General features: G+C 37.9%; 1 protein-coding gene across 2 annotated transcripts in view; it reads left to right on the top strand.

Moving 5' to 3' along the window:
* Nucleotides 1–17,701, top strand: part of LOC127538159 (chromatin remodeling regulator CECR2) — a 136,412-nt gene that overhangs the window by 84,257 nt on the left and 34,454 nt on the right. For both annotated transcript variants that reach the window (XM_051961754.1, XM_051961755.1), the window contains exons 2-5: nt 6,588–6,682; nt 13,725–13,908; nt 14,788–14,927; nt 16,519–16,623. In XM_051961754.1, the coding sequence (XP_051817714.1) occupies nt 6,588–6,682; nt 13,725–13,908; nt 14,788–14,927; nt 16,519–16,623 (524 nt within the window). The remainder of the gene's footprint in view (nt 1–6,587; nt 6,683–13,724; nt 13,909–14,787; nt 14,928–16,518; nt 16,624–17,701) is intronic.

The raw sequence follows: 17,701 nt of genomic DNA on the forward strand, positions 1-17,701 counted from the left end.
TGGGTGTGATACACATACATACATATATGTACTACCATTACTGAGGAATTTTTAGTCATGCAAAGATAGAAAGATGTAAAAGACTTTTCCATAATGAGTTGTGATAGCAACAAAAAGAAGCAACCTTGTATTAATTACTAGCTGTAGAGTGAGGAAGGCTATTGGCAGGGCCTTTGCTTTTTCTGCTGATGGCTGCTTGGTGCTGGCTGACCTGTCCTTGCTTAAGAAAGAAAGCTTCAGGGTCTACATTTGATAGTTAGTATTCAAAGAGAAAAGGGAAAGGCTAAAGGAAGTGAATGTTGAAAAGCGGATGTCTCTTACTGTTTCCATCTAATACTTGCAGCTCTAGTAAGAAAGATTTGAGCCTTTTAGAAAACAATAGTTTTGTATTGATTAGCTAATATTTATTAATTTTTTTTTTTTTTACAAAATTAATAGAATTACCTGTTCAAGAAACCCTCCAAAAAAGAGTCCTCTTTAGGTATTTTCCCCCTTTTTTACAACTAATAATGATTTTTTTTCTCCTCTGATCAAGTAATGATCCAGTCTTTCATTTTAGCAGCTGGTCCAATTTGCTTTATTATGACTTAATACTTTTAAAATGTGCTCACAGAGCATCTTAATTTTTAAAATAATACCCCTTTTTATGAGGTATTAGAAGAGATAAAAATTTTGCATAAGACACGTCCTTGCTTTTCTACTCTCGAGGATTTTGGGGTCTGGCAAATAGGTTGTGTGTTCTGAGGACTAGCCAGGCTGGTTTTAGAGAAGCTTCTCACCAAAGATTCTTTACTGCATGGGGAATATCAGAGGTGAGTGGGGACTTGTTGTAAAACAACTCAGAGATGAGAGAGTGGTTGTGGGATCTTTTATCCATGAAAGGAGGGACCTCCACCAGTAAAATCAACATGGAAACAAATCAGATGTCTTCTCTACGGAGGATGGGAAAATCAAGGAAAAGGCCAGGAATACATTTTCAAGAAGTCTTTTATTGATGGGCAGGTGATGCATGATGGGCTCTTGGTAAATCCTCCACATGTGATCTATTCAATATGCTGCAGAACTCCCTCTGATGCTTTGACCTTTTGTGCTACCAGTGCTGCCCTGGAGCCATGCCTGGCTTATTTATCCTCCCAAGCTCCCTCATTCATTACACCATTCCACACAAGTCGCTGCTTATATGCAGCAACCTGCTTTTACATCCCCTACATCTTTCTGATATTTTGTTTTTCTGAGAGCATAATGCTTAATGATTCTAAGTCATTTGGCAGCACTGGGAAAATAGGAATTTGATGATATTAGACAAATATTCAGATTTCAAAGTATAAGAGAATTTTAATCAGGAGAGTGATTAAAACACCAATTGTAATTCTTAAAAAAAAAAAACCCATATTTTTTAAAAATGACATTATTTTCTGAATATGTTGCACTCTCCCAACCTTTTACTCATTGAATTTTTCTAACAAGACTTTCCTAAAAATAGAAGAAAAACAAAGGCTTCTTCACCAAAATGAACCTGACACAGACATTATTGTATACCCATATTTCCCAGGTCTTCAAGAAAGAGAAAAATTTTCTCACTTTTCCCCCGGTCATTCTCAGATCACCTATGATGGGTACCCAATGGGAGACTCAAAGGAAAAGACTTTCTCAATGCATGTACTATGAGGAGCCTCTTTCCTTTTGTTGCCTAGCCAGAAGTATCAGCATTTTTTAACTGAGGCACACGGGTTAATTACTCCCTATTCTAGTGCATCCTTAGGTAAAGAGAGTATTCACTCACCAAAGGCATCATGCAATAATTTGGGGCAGCCCCTGCAAGGCCACCTTAGCCCTTCCCCTTTGACCCTGTGGTACTAAGAAAGCACTTTGTATTTTGGTCTTATTTTCTCTTTGTCTTTTTCAGCTCTGTGTGTAGGGGGAAAATCCCGAATCTGGGAGTGGAAGCTCAGGACTGAGCCACGCTGACCTTGGAGCCCTGAATTCCAGGCCAGATGTTACCTCCAGCCCAGCTAGGGAAGCCCTGAGAAATCAGTGTCTCTGAGACACAAGCCAGGGGGTCTTTGGAATTTGATGGGAATAATGCAGTATAGGAACTGAACTAAACTGTGAATCTAATCCCCTTCCTCTTGACTGAGGTAGTGTTGGGGTATTATTTCCCTGCCATCCCCAGGTGTTTGGAAGAGGTGTTTGTGTATTTTCTTTTATTACTGCTTTGAAGTAATTATTCCTTTGTAAAAACTAATCTGACCTAGAATTGGGGGAGTTGACATTGATAGGGGCTGGAGAGTATCTTGGATATGAGAGACCTTTTTACTTCTCCAGCTGAACCCTTTTCAGAGTTAGACTGGATAAGCCTGGAGATGAGTGGGGGTCTATGTAGTTTAAGATTTCAATATGTTTATTGCTTGTTATTGACTTATTTCTTTTGTCTTCCTTTTTTTATTAAAGCTTTTTATTTCAAAAAATATGCATGGGTAATTTTTCAATCTTGACCTTTGCAAAGCCTTTTTTTTCAAATTATCCAATCCTTCCCTAGATGGCAGGTAGTCCAATATATGTTAAATGTGTCAAAATATATGTTAAATCCTATATACACACACACACACACACACACATATTTATACTGTTATCTTGCTGCTCAAGAAATATCGGATCAATAAGGGGAAAAAAATTTTCAAGCAAATGACAACAGAAAGTGAGAATTGTGGTCCACACTCAGTTCCCACAATCTTCTCTCTGGGTGCATATGGCTCTCTTCATCGGTGAACAATTGGAACTAATTTTAATCATCTCATCGTTGAAGAGAATCACTTCCATCAGAATTGATCTTTGTATAGTCTTGTTGAAGTATATAATGACTTCCTGGTCCTGCTCATTTCACTCAGCATCAGTTCATGTAAGTCTCTCCAAGACTTTCTGAAATCATCCCCTTGATCATATCTTATAGAACAATAATATTCCATAACATTCATATACCACAACTTATTTAGCCATTCTCCAATTGATGGGCATCCACTCAGTTTCCAGTTTCTAACCACTACAAACAGGGCTGCCACAGACATTTTGGCACATACAGGTAATGTATCCCACCTTTAAGATCTCTTTGGGATACAGGCCCAGCTTTCATCTTCTATGCTCCCCAGTCCATTCTCCTAGTGTATCCTTGATTTGGGATAACATTGAATCAGTAATTCTCAGTACTGAATTTTAATTATAAGTTTATAAAGAACTTAATCTACATAAAACAAGGAAGTAGTTGCCAGCATTTTCAGAGAGGCTACATACACTCTGGTCACATGGCTAATGTGTGAGATTCAGGATTTGAACCCAGGTTTCCTTCCCTTCAGATACCTTCACGTACGTTAAAGCCTTTACTCGAACCCTATCACCCCCACCCTTGTTCTACCTGAATCATCTATAGATATCTACTCACTGAGAGCACTGGTTCCCTTACTCCGGCCTGTTCTCAAACTCAAAAAAAATGGGGATAATAAAAGCACCTGCCTCCTGCGGTTGTTGTAAATATCAAATGAGATCATATTTGTAAAGCACTTAGCTCATTCCCTGGCAGCAGTAGAACCTTAACAAATGTTTATTTCCTTCCTCCCTCCAAAATAAACAATTGCCACATGGTTTTTTGCTATTTATTGCCAAACATAAGAATTTCAGGTTTAGATGCTTATTTCAACTTACAGACTTATTAGTTGTTCTTTTTCATTTGGAGTAAGACCAAGCATATCATATTTAGCCATTGCACATGGTTCTCCTTATTTTATTTCATTTGTGGGGCGAGTATTTTAACATTTTTAAAAGTAAAAAACAAAATATAATTAGGAAAATTGATTGTTCAACTTTTTTTATAGTTACTTTGTCTTTCAGGATTAGAGTATGACTATGAAGACTTTGGAGAAGTTTTATTTAGAATATTTGGTTTTTCAAATTAGGCACTGAATAATAAGGGTAGGAAGGAATTTTCTGTTATAAAATGTATTTGCCTCATCTTTATCCATTAAAAATAGCAACCTTTTCTTAAGGCCAAAGGTCCTGTAGAGTCCTTTGGTGTGAGGAAGCCTGAGTGCATTTTTATAATCATTCTTTTGTGTTAGTTGCTTAAATCTTGTACAGATTTGTTTTGTTTTAACCAGCAGATTATATTGATCAAAGTGATTTTGCAAAATATAACAGGGATACCTTTAAGTTCTTTTTCCTGTAAAAGATTGATTAACTTTGAGTTTATATGATTCATATTCAAATGTGGGGAACTGGGGTTGATTCAACTCCCACTTATGTGGCACCCATAATACACCTGCTTTGACGACCTCATTTTTATATATTGTATCGAATTAATTGAGGCTGTGTTCACTTTTAGATATAGCAAATTCACTTGACCTCTTTATTCTCATTTTTATTGACTTGGATTTGATCTTTGTTTTCATTGAATAAAACAGATGTATTTATGTGGTAGTTATACTTTAAAATAACCGATAATTTTGACCTTTCTCCACTCTGCCCCTTGGGGGCCAGAAAGGGGGAACTTCCATAACAATTTGGAAGCTCATTTAGGAGATATTTATCCTGACCAGGCAAAACTGAAGCAATTAATCTGAAAGAACAAGAGGACTAGAATCCTAAGGAAAATACTGAAGAAGTGTTAATTGACCTCCAACTACATGATAAAGTAGTTGTCTTCAGAACTTTGTTTCTGGCCTTTGAAAACAAATAAAGGTAGAATGGACTAGATAAGCATGAAAGAAAAACAGCCAAAACTCGAATGTTTGATAACCCCAAGAAACACATACTACCAGGTCAAGGGAGAAGCTCCTGGCTCTCCTCTCCAGGGGAAGAGCAGGCCAGCAGCCAAGGAGAGCCTCTGCTGCCAACCCAGAAGAGGGAGGCCATCCATCATCCATCCCTTCATTCACACATACTCATTCACCCTCAGCTTCTGAGGAAGGGGTGGGATAAATCTTGGGACCAAAAGATAATGGCAAGGGGAGAAAAAAGGAAACCTATGGATCTGGAAGGCAGAGAGCCAAGGGAAGCCTGGAACCCATTGATGACTGCTGCCTTCCAGAGGGCAAAGCCACACGATGTTGAGGGAGCCAGACAGCCTAGGAGGGACAGGGACCCAGCTGCCAGGCTCTGCCTCCTTAGCAGCCCGTGCTTAGAAGGTCCAAGGCAGGAGACCTTTAGACTTCTTCCTTCCCTGGGGTCCAGGAAAGCTTTAGTATGGCCAGTGCAGCTGAGCTCTGTCTCCCTTGGAAGCCCAACAGACTCCAGAGGCAAACTGGAGCCACAGGAGGAGAGAGACTGCGGGGCCAGACTGTCTCCCTCTGCATCCCAAGGGCTGAGGAGGTAGCCAGGTCATTTCTAAACAAGCCCATGGAGCCTCTGTTCCCAGTGGAACTCCTACCCTGACCATTTCCACATCCTTCATGGATGTCACAATAGCCTACTTCCTCCCTCCCCAACTCTTATTGGATCATGGGCAACACCCACCACACCGAATTTTAAAGAAAATAAGAATAAGGATTTGGATAGTAACTGCTTCATTGTTATGAAATTCAGACGTGATAAGGTATAAAAGCTTAATGTTCTATTAAAGTCAGCTGTTATAAAATTATGGGACATGGACCATTTAATTTGGTTTTAAGGTCTGACAGTGCTCAGATTCATAGATAGTTGAGTCTTCTGTTTTAGAGCCACTTTGTATGATTTAATTAAGCTGTGGGCTAAAAGGGCTCATGAGAAAATTGTTCATTGTCAACATACAGACCCAAATCATTGCCAAAATAGAATTCACAAAAACTCATTTAAGAGTTGATGGTACTTTCAGGCCACGTTATTTCTGCTAGAACATTAGCATTGTCTTGTTTGGGGAGGTTGGAATTCTACTTCCTATATTCTTCTGCCATTTTCCTTCCCAGACGATATTTCCTTAAGTAATCATTGTTTTCATTAGGAACTTTGAGACAGGTCTTCCCTAAGCCTCCAAGGAAGACACAGCATTTCACCTAAAGTTAGTTTTCTATTAGTACAGACATTACCTCATTTTGCTAGGTGATGTAAGATTAAACACAATGCTTTTTCAGTCTAGTAATTTCTTCATTAATTATATAATTGTAGTATTCCCCAAATAAGATTTGCCCCACACTGAGCTTTGTAGTCCTTCTTTAAATCTGAGACAATAGTCCCTGCTGAAGGATCAATAAGTAACCAAAGTATACTTTTTAAATTAATCTGATGTTTACTTTTCTTTGTCATTAAAATAGGTCCACAGTTTTTTTGCTCCCACTTGTAATAGTGATAAAATTAGAGGGAAAAGATACATTTCTTTCTTCTTTTTCCTTATGATTGAATAGGAATGAGGCCTTGGAACTAACAGTATGCTCCAGGGAAATACAGCTCCAGCTCTGATTGCAGAGGTGTCTGTGGGGGCAGGGCCTGGCTGATACATCTCTGGAGCTCCTGCTGCTATACTAACCTTTAAGCTGCTTGGAGCTTCCTGCTGGTGGTGGCCAGGAGGAATTTTGTGAAATCACCATCTGTGTTTGATCTTGCAATCTCTCTCTCCCTCTTATTAGGAATTAGAAGCCGCCCTTCATCGGGATGACGTGGAGTTTATCAGTGACCTGATCGCCTGCCTGCTTCAGGGGTGCTATCAGAGGAGGGATATCACGTGAGTAATCTTTTTTGAGTTAAGTATTTCTTGGGAAGGAGAGCAATTTACACTTTTACAAGGAGATTTCCTAACTCCCCCAAACAAACCAGAACCAGTCAGTAGCCAAAAACTACTTCACACTACTCAGTATATGCAAATGGGATTCCTTGTTGGCAGCTATTATGCATTTGAAATAACACATAATAGCTGTTGCCAACAATGGATATTATACCACATGGGACTAAAATGAGCATAAGTAATCTAAAGGTACAATAAATACAATTTAGCACAGAGAACTAGAATCCAATGCTCATTGATTGGAGAAATAGTTAAACAATTTGTTGTATCTAAATGTAACAGAACTTTGCTGCCTTCTTTAAAAATGACAATTATAGGAAAGCTTGGCAAGACTTACATGTACCGAGTTAGGTCAGTAGAACCAGAAAACCTATTTAGTGACTTACAACACATGTCAATGAAAGAACAACAAAATGGAATCCTGATGCTGCAAAATTGGAATGACTGAGCTGGGCCCCAGAGTCTATATTCATATGGATGCAGAGCACTGCCTAGGATTTCAGTCTTTTAAAATATGTTGGCTTGTTTTTGTTGAATTGAGCAGGTTTGCTTTTTTTCATTCTATATTCTCACAAAGGATAGACCTCTAGGAGATGGAAGGGGGCGCATAAGAGCTCAGGAAGCACAGATTATCTTAAAACAAATATGTTTTTATATGTATTGTGTGTATAACATATATATAATATAATAAAATTTTTTTAAAAATAAATCTTGCTTTTTGCTGGCTAATTTTATTCTATGGCCTTTGAGCAGTGAGTGTAACAACTTTACATAACCCTTGATTAGTGCTTAGGGAAAAAAATCCTTTGCAAGTTTGCATACATCTGGAATCCTCAGTTTTTATTAACGTGAATCCCTTTGAGAGTTCTTTTTCCCTGAGGCAATTGGGGGTTAATTGACTTGCCCAGGGTCATACTGCTAGGATGTGTTAAGTGTCTGAGGTCAAATTTGAACTCAGATCCTCCCGCCTTCAGGGTTGGTGCTTTGGAGCCACCTAACTGCTCCCAGGAGAAGTCACTTAACAAAAGTCACACCTTTGGTCCTTACATTCTGGACACAAGCCCAAGGTTTGGTATTGTTAGTATGATAAACTTTCTCTAGTCACTTGATTCTGGGAAATTGATTTCTGATATGCTAAGTAGGGATAGGAGGGCAATATTATATATTCTCTTAATTTAAAAGTTGAGGAAGAAGAAGAGAACCTAACCATTTTCAGAGAGAGCATCTCTAAACCGAGAGACACAGTGTCCTAAAAGTCTTAGTTTAAGCCTTTGTGTAAGATTAGACTAGAATAAAGTTTGATCAAAAGACTGACTTTTAGACAACCTGTAAAGCTGTAAATTTTATATTGAGAGCTCCAGACCAGATATCCTTAGATTCTATTATAAATAACTTTGGTCTGTGTTAACAATGTGTACTTGTGTAATAAAATGTATTAGGATAAAGGTTAGAACCTTAGAGGCAATCAGAATGATGACCCAACAAAAGAAGATGAGGAACTATCTCACAGGTAAGAGGAAAATTAGTGAGTAGTGTCCTAAGTGTCTAAACTTTTTTTTTTTTTTTTTCTGGAATGAAATTGTTACTTAATGTAAAGCTGATTGGGGGCTAGAAGGGCCGAAGGAGATAATTTATTGTAAGTGCTTTGCCACCCGAAGCTCCTTCTCAACAATTGGCCTTCTGTAGCTACTTTTCCTAAGGCTAGACTTTCACTGATACTCCAAACTCACTGCTTAAGGTAGGAAATTTGGAAGATTCTTGCTCCCAGTTCCCATTTCCAGATTTTCCATCTATGATTTTTGAATTACTATGTCAATTCATTTTAGTGCATTTTTTCTTTAAAAAAAATTTTCAGACCAAACATTTTGTATCATTTCCTCACCTGCATAATTCTGATTTATTTTTAGACAAATATTAGAATATTTCTTGCAAACATAAGGTTTTGAACTCATTAAGAATTCACAAATTATTAATAAGTTGGTTTACAGCAATGCTTTTATTTCTCTAGAATGTACCCAGCATTCTATTAATGCTATTATGCCATTCTATTTATTCTGGTTTGTTCAGCAATACAAATCAGAAATCACCCTCACACTGGTTTGTCAACCAGCTCACATGAAATTTTCGAGCTGTTGCCCAACTCTTCACATTTTGCCCAATGTGAAAGCTGAATCAAGTGAGATTTACCTGATCACTGTATTGAGTAATGATTTAGGTAGTTTTAAAGTTGTTCATTTGTTTCAGTTATGTTGCAACTTTTTGTGGCCCCACTTGGAGTTTCTTGGCAAAGATAAAGGAGTGGTTTTCCATTTTCTGCTTTACCTCATTAAACAGGATTAAGTGACCCAGTGAGTGTCTGAGGCCAGATTTGAACTCAGGGAGCTAAGTTCTTAACTTCAGGTCCAGACACTGTATCCACCAGGCCACCCACCTGCCCCAAAGTCTTAAAGTACCCAGTGAAATTTAGCCCCAGGATATTTTCCTAATATATTGTATTTTTTTCATTAGTAGCCCTAGATTCCAGCTGAATAGGTTAATTCCACGTAGTTTCTCTTTACACTGTTGGTTCTCATGTGGTTTACCCTGATATTTAGGAAGGTAGGTTTTTCTGTTACTATGATAGAATTAATCCAACCTTTCTAGGTAACTTCATTTTGGATTTGGGTGTCATTGAATACTGGTTAGATAAAGGTTCTTTGGAAATCTTTCTCATCCTACCTGGACCCCATCTTCCCCCCAAAACTTCATTGTTTCCCAGTTAATACTTTGCTTCCAGTGTCTATATCTTACATAGATGGTTCTTTAAATTTAAAAATTTAAAAAGATACAGTATCTCACTTATGTAGTATTTATTATCCTTATATTTTTTGAAATTATTTTTTATCCCATAGAATCTAATATATGCTGGTTTTCTTGCTTGTCTCTAACTGTTCCAGGAAAACCCTTAAAAATACCCATTCAGATTTCCTGATGTATACGGTGTGATACCAGAATCAGAAGTTTTGGCTATGAGGTTCCCTTATAGTAGATTACTACCTCTACTCACATTGTATTGTAATTTTTCAAATGATTATATAAAGGGGAAAGCATATCTATCTCATTTTCTGTAAATAATTATAGTCCATTTATTATTCATAGTATCCTAATTTGAGTCAACTAACATTAAAGTACCTACCATGTGCCAGACACAGGAGATAAAAAAGCAGAAGCTCTAATGGAGTTGACAAAATAGACAAACAGTACCTAAGGGAAAAATGAAATACTATCACTGAAAGAAGGGACTAGCTAATTTTGGGAGACCAGAAAAGGCTTCTTACAGACCCTGGGATTATAGCTGGGATTTGAAGGACGTGTAAGGTAGGACAGCAGATGAAGAGGAAGAGAATTACAGACTTGGAAGCCAGCCTATATGAAAATGGCTCTCAGGAACTGACAGGAGACCAGTAGCAGGAGCAGTTAATACAGAAGGAGAGGGATGGGGATGGGTTATGGAGAGATCTGAATGGGGGGGGGGGGTGTTTAGGGTGATAGGGAGCCCTGAGGGTTATTGAATGGGGGATGCCCAAGGTGAGAAGATGGGACCTGCAGGTTTGAGGAGATCACTTTAATTGGCGAATGGAGAAATTGTTAAGGAGACCAATCTGCAAGGAGCAGCAATGAGGGCCCCACTCCTGGGGCCCTGAGGAGATAACAAAACTGGAAAGTAGGAGACTGAATTGTAAAGGATTCTAAAAGCCCAACAGAGGATTTGATGCAGACTTTCTTTTAAAAGACTTATTTTGAACACCCATAGTGTTTGTGATTTAATATCTTGGTGGTCTGGTCTGTTTTCTATGGAAGAGAGGCAATTATCCCTTTTCTAGAAGGCCCGAGGATCCCAATCTCTTAACAATGGAATTCCTGCATTCTCTAGGTTGGTTCCTGACCTTTGAAAGTCAAAACAATCTGGGGAAAAGAGCTGGATTTAGGCGTTTGGAAAGAACTGGGTTAGAATTCAGCTTCAAATCATTTCTAAATTGTATGACAATAGATCAAGCCATTTAACTTGTCTCTCAGCTTCTATTTTAAAATAGAGGTAATATCCGTTATATTTTTTATACTTTGTGTTGTGAGGGTCTGAGGAGAACGTATATATGAAGCACTTTACTCCCTTCAAATACCACTAGTCATCTAAGGGAAGAGCAAAGTTATTTTAATTGTCTCATAATAATCCATGTGGGGTTATTCTGTTGAGTAGATTTAGTCTAAGAGGTTGTGGTCAAAAATTAGTCATCCTGCAGTTAACTCACTGCTGAGACTATAGTGAACTAAAAAAGAACCTAGTCCTTGGGGACAGTAAACATTTACTCAAAACTGTTCCAACTTGACCTTCCTTCCAGAATTTGAAAATCCTGTCAATCGGAGGAAGAGTCCAGTAGGAAAAGAGCCAAAGGGAATATTACTCCCACTCATTTCTCCAGAATTCTCTAGCTGCCAAAGTATCAGACTTTTACCCCTCTGTAAGCTCTATAAACTTGTTTGTCTGAAGAAAGGAGGTAAATAATGTGGTGATGGGGGAGGGGAGGAAGGCGCTTCTAAAAATTGACCTCCCCTAGCCTTTCTAAACTACCTTACTTACTTGACTGCTGAATGATAATAGCTTGAGGCTTTCCCGAGCTCTGCTGATGGGGGGAGGGGATAACAGTAGGACAATGGCCCACTTTGGAGCCCTGGAGCTTTTGCCAGAAAAGGAGAGCAATGTAGACCCAGTTGTGCAAAGAATTAATAGGCCTGATAACAGTCTGCTTTACACTTAAATGTCACCATCACTATTTTAAAAGTAATAATCTGACATCAAAATGAATGTAAGCAAGAAATGCCCTGTGTTAAGTGGTTGATTTGATTGATCTCTTCCAAGTAAGTAAAATGTAAAAAACCACTTTCTACTTTTGTAACCTTTCCCATAATGTTACTATCAAATACTTACTTTGCTCAAATAAAATAAGAGGAAATTTGGAACTAACTTAACCCACTATCTCTTGAGAAACTTTTCTTTTATGTTTGTTACATGGCTGCTTATAAATTCTTTAGAATTAGGAGGTAAGGATACTGAGTTCTTAGAAAAACACTATACAAAACCTCCTCTTATCTTGAGCCTCCAGGAACATTCTACAGCTTGAAAAAAGGGATGGGCTTGTGTGTAAGTTAGGTAGCATGAGGGTGTCTTTAAAAAATGTTGAGTATAACTGGGTTAATTGAAGTAACCATATCGGAGAAAAAAGGAATCCCAAACACGTAGTTCTGTGAGAGAAAAGGAGGCTTTCAGATATATTGTAAGCACAAAGAACACTGTTTATACACAGATGTTTGCTTGACTAGTATTTTTGCTTCCATTTCACTGTTTAAACAAGAGAGTTCTCTCTTTCCCCCTCTCCTTTTTCTCTTCCCGCCTCTGTCTCCCTTCCTTCCTTTTCTCTCCCTCCCTTTCCCTCCTTTCCTTCCCTCTCTCCCTTCCTTCCTTCCTTTCCTCTCTCCCTTCCTCCTTCCCTTTTATCCCCCCCCCCCCCCCCTTTCTCTCCCTCTCCCCTGTCCAAAAATGGGTAGGGGGAAAGGAGAAGAAAAGCCTTGTGTAACCACCTAACTTCACCTGGTAGTCAGGAAAAGAATTTGTAAATATCTTGATTTTTCTGTGCTTCTTTTAATGTCTATTTGAGAATAGAAGAGTTTTTGATGCACCGAAATTGGACCTTAAATTGTACTTGAACAATGGAGATAAATTCAGGAGCCATACTGTAATTTTTTTTCAATCATTACATCTATGCTTAGGGTTGATAGCCTGAGGTTACAGGTAATTTTTGGAAGGCTACTTCTTTTCTTGTTTAAAGGGAAAATAAGACAATTTAATTCACTTTTATTTGCTACTTTTTTCCCCCAGTGAGTCTTTACTTTTTCATTTCCCTTATGAAATAGTACATATTATTTTGACACATTGTGCCTTTGTTAGATGGCAGGTAAACGGCGGAGTGGGAGAACAGAAATGATGTGATGATGATGATAGCAATAATAGCAGTTGACATTTTATATAGTGCAAAGTACTCTACACATGTTAATTTATTTGATCCTTAGTTTCCTCATCTGCAAAATGGAGATAATAACACCTAACTCTTGGTGTTGTTATGAAGGTTAAAAATGAGAAAATGTTTATAAAGTGCTTTGCAAATCTTAAAGAAGTATGTATAGTTTTTTGTTGTTGTTCTTTTTTGCTGATTAATTCAAAAGTATACATAGGTGCTTAGTTTAGCTATTAAACCAATTAACATTTTTCAGTGAATATAATTTTATATGGAAAAAAAGTACTAAATTATATATACTTGGGAGATTCCCGTATAAGTGTAGCTACTTTCACGTAACTTAAAATCAGTAAAAACAAGAAACCAGTCTATCTAAGGCATAGAATAAAATCAACTCATTTAGGGTAACCAATTTTAGAGTCTCAGAGAAAAAGAAATAGTACTCAAATTAGTCCTTTTCAATAGTAGTAAATTCTAATGCTTAAGATATTAACATGTCACCTCACCAATTACAAAAATGAGGGAAAATCTTTTTTTTCTTTTCTTCTTGCTTCATCATTTACAAGGTGGAATGTTATTATTCCCTTTCTCTGTTTGCTAGAAATATATTAGGTTTTCCTTTAATGTCAAAGAAAACTAGGAAGTCCTCTACAAGCTCTCCAAAGCACTTTGACTTCAGTAGACACACATACACACACACACACACACACACACACACACACACACACACACACACGATTTTATATAACACCGAGCTTCCTCCAGTAAGCCTTTCAAGTCCTTTTATTCTCGCATGTTTTCTTCCTAATTGAGATGTCTGCTTCATCAGTTCCCACTTCACCACATCACCATCTTGCTACTCCTCCAGATGTCCTCCTCCATGTCCGTCATATGCTAATAAAATGTTTTTCTGATTGGGACTCTCTGATTAGGTCTCAGACATTCCATAGCTACCTAGAAGACATCATCAACTACCGCTGGGAACTTGAGGAAGGGAAGCCCAACCCCTTGAGAGAAGCCAGTTTTCAAGACTTGCCTCTGCGCACACGAGTGGAGATTCTCCATCGCCTCTGTGATTATCGGCTTGATGCAGACGATGTCTTCGATCTCCTTAAGGTGTTTAGCTGGGGTCCTGGCCCTAGAGGAATAAAGACAAGTCTTAGAAATGGGGTTAGAAAATAAAATAGAGAGTAAGGAAGGGGGATTTAGAAGTTGATTTGTTTTGCTTTAATAGGATCTAACATTAAATGCATAATGACAATATTTTACCAAGAGAGTAGTCGCCATTGAATAAAAAAGAATAGGACTGGTTGAATTTTTAGTTTGGAATTACTTTCTTTCACACTTGTACTAGACTAAATAAAATCTTGAGACTGGAAAGACAGGTGCAGATCACCACCTGATTTGCAAAAATTCAAGTAAGTGTCACCAAATTAAGATTATCCAATAAAATTAAAAATTCAGTTCATCTTGCTCAATAAATGGTGACTTGCAAAAGTTATGGAGGTAGAGAGTAATTAAACTTACCTTTCTCTCCTTCCTCACCATCATAAAATCTAATTTAAAATCTCATGTTCTCTGATTTGAAAGGCTTATATGTGTTAGATAACCTCTTCATTTGGCGTTTATGTGGGTTATGTTACAGTAAGATTGTTGAAGGTGGTTCCTCATTGTAAACAGTTACCTATTATACTGGGTCAGAGTTGAAGTAGAAGTTGTTGTAGATTGAGTTGGAGACACATTAGCAATATGGGGTGAATTTTTTTTTTTTTTTTTTTTTTACAATATCTGATTATATTCTGTAGTAGTAAATTCCTCCCCCTCTCCCCCATGGATATAAGAAATTAAGCCAAATTATTAGCTTAGCAATGCTTATTATATACCATGATTTTCATCTCCTTGCCCTTGAAGGTTTTATAATTTCATTTTATAATGCGTATCTTTTGGTTTCTCATTTTATTTTTCTCTCTTTCCTCCCCATGCTTCTGGCTCTAGGGTTTGGATGCAGATAGCCTCCGAGTGGAACCTTTGGGAGAAGATAGCACTGGTGCATTGTATTGGTATTTCTATGGAACTCGAATGTACAAAGAAGACCCAGTACAGGGAAAATCCAATGGAGAACTGGCTTCAATCAAGTAAGTATTACTTACTTTGATTGGCATTGATGGCAAAAACTATCTTTTATTTCTCTCTCTGAAAAGACAGATTATATGCACAGAGGCTTAAATCATGGTTGAGATTGTTGTTGTTCAGTCACGTCTGACTGACCCCATGGATTGTAGAACATCAGGCCTTTTTGTCTTCTACTAACTCTCCAAGTCTGTCCAAGTTCATGTTCATTACTTCCATGACACTCTCCATCTCATCCTCTGCTTTACCCTTTTCCTTTTGCCTTTTTTCTTTCCCATCAGCATCTTTTTCCATCGAGTCCTATGTTTAACATTAAGGATTGTAGAAAATATTGAGATTTTAATGGTCAACATCAATAGTCAATCAATAAACATTGTTGACATCAACGAATTGATTATGTGAAAAGTTAAAATTACATTTTTAAAAATCCCACAAGATAGCCTTGTGAGAGGTAGTTTGGTATTTTACACTTGAAGCAAGAGCACCTCATTTCAAGTTCTGCTTTTGAAATTTAGTAGCTCTTGTCCTTAGGCTCTAAGCCTCAATGTTCTAATCTTTAAAATAACAGTAATGATACCTAAGATCTATATAGTATTTTCTGTCTGCCTGCATATTATTTGTGCTAGGTAAGTGTAATTTTTGTTGCAATTTGATCTGCTTTCAACTAAATATTAAAAAAAAACTTCTTCTGTGAATCACACCATTGGCACCTCATGTTGTTATTTAGGTTTGGCCATTTCATTTTAGAATCAAAGAAAATAAGAGGTGATGATTCAGTCTGTCCTGCTTCCCTCCCTGCAAAACTCTGTAGAGCATTTTCTCTAGTGATCTATGGAGGTAAGGGGGAATCTGTCACCCAGGCTGGAAGTCCCAACAGCTACTCCTAGGTCTGCTTCCAATTCTGCCCAGCATGGGTGCTTTAGCCTGCTCTGTTTTTCTGGCTTCCCATTCAAGGGACTCCTCATGTTGGTATCCGATTTAATATAGACAAATAAAGGTTCGATCCTTTTGCACTCAAGGGTTTCACCAGTGCTCACAGATCACAACAACAGGCCCAGCCACTTTGACTTGTAAAGTACCTTATATACCCTCATTAGATCTTCCTAATAGGAGAAGTATTAACCTTACTTTATAGATCAGGGGTCCTCAAACTACAGCCCAAGGGCCAGATGCTGAGGACGATTATCTCCCCTACCCCCCACCCCACCCCACATCCAGGGCTATGAAGTTTCTTTATTTAAAGGCCCACAAACAAAGAATTTGCCTGGTTCCACAGACTTTGACTCAGCTCTCTCTTGATTTCATATCTAGTACTTTCTGTTAGAATAAAATTAAGAATCTCTTGATTTTAGACCTTCAAGGACAGAGAAACTGTATATTATAAAGAAGTAAAAGTCTTTAAGAAACAACCTAAAGCTATTCTGTTTTATTTCTCCACTATGATAATTTTCTTTATCTTTCTCTTTTTGATGTTCATTTCATCTCTCCCCTTCCCCCCCCCCCCTTTTTTTTTTTAAAAACAATCTTAGGACAAGAACACTGCCCTTACTTTTTAAACTCATACTTTTTTTTTTTCTAAAATATTTTTTTAATCAGGGAAAATGGAGGACAGAAAAGTGTCCCCAGTGTACCTGGAAAAACAGGAAAAAGAAGAGGCCGACCCCCAAAACGGAAGAAATTACAGGAGGAGGTTGCACTCAAGTAAGAATACTCTGTCATCCTAGTCATAAAATTGCAGGATCTTTAAGTTAGAGGTGCCCCTCATATTCACATGAAGACACCACAACTGAAAGGAGTCGTGTATAGGGTCACATAACCCAGTGAGAGCCAAAATAATCACTTTGGTCTCCCCCTTCTTTGCCCAGTACCTTTACACTATATAATTCTTTTCAGTGCACATTGAAGTGGCAGAATTCAGAGTGTCAGCTTATCCTTTTCAATAGATTTCTTATCACACAATTGTTTGTGCTCACAGCAGTGCAGGAGATTCCCTACTCTATGGGAACCTGGGATAGAGGATTCTGGCTTACTTAACTCATGCACTAGTGAGGAAGTTCTAAATTAATCTCCCTCCCTAAAATAACTTTTTCTTAAGAAAACAGTTTCATTTTTATTTAGTCAATTTATTTCACAAACATTTATGAAAAGCTTGCTTTGTGTGCCTGGCACTGACTGAGACAAAAATTAAAAGATGTGGAACTTTGCCTCTGCAGGCCGAGGATCTGGACGCTAATCTCACCTCTGGCCTAAGTTCCCTGTATTCCCAGTTTCCTCATCTATAAAATTGAGGTGCTAAAGTAAATGTCCTTTTCAGATTCTAGCCCACACTAAGACTGTGATCTAAGAAAAGTTCTTTTCCTCTAGAAGTAGAGGAAAATAGTATATATAACATCCCTTCTCTCCCTCCCCCCCTCCCCCCCCATGTTAATAGAAGAGGGGCAGTATATTCCAGAATCCAGATTTAACCATAGATCTTGGCTACAGGAATAAACCCGCCACCCTTACTTTTACTACCTTGGAGAAGTCCTAGGTCTAATATTCTCTCACAGATCAGGTTGTACTTTTTTGTTCATGAGGTGAGACTGAGACTGAGACCATGATTATCTACTTCCATGCATTTTTGCATTTTTGCATTTTGGGCCTGGTGAGGGAAAGACATAATTGTGCCTAGGATTCTGGCCATTTTGACAAATTGCATTTTTTTAAATGTGATTATCAAGTAAAAGATTTTATAGATCACAAATTTTATTGATTCTCAGTAAATGGTTCATTGAAGGTT

This window comes from Antechinus flavipes, chromosome 5 (assembly GCF_016432865.1).
Source record: "Antechinus flavipes isolate AdamAnt ecotype Samford, QLD, Australia chromosome 5, AdamAnt_v2, whole genome shotgun sequence".
In the NCBI taxonomy this organism is placed as follows: Eukaryota; Metazoa; Chordata; class Mammalia; order Dasyuromorphia; family Dasyuridae; genus Antechinus; species Antechinus flavipes.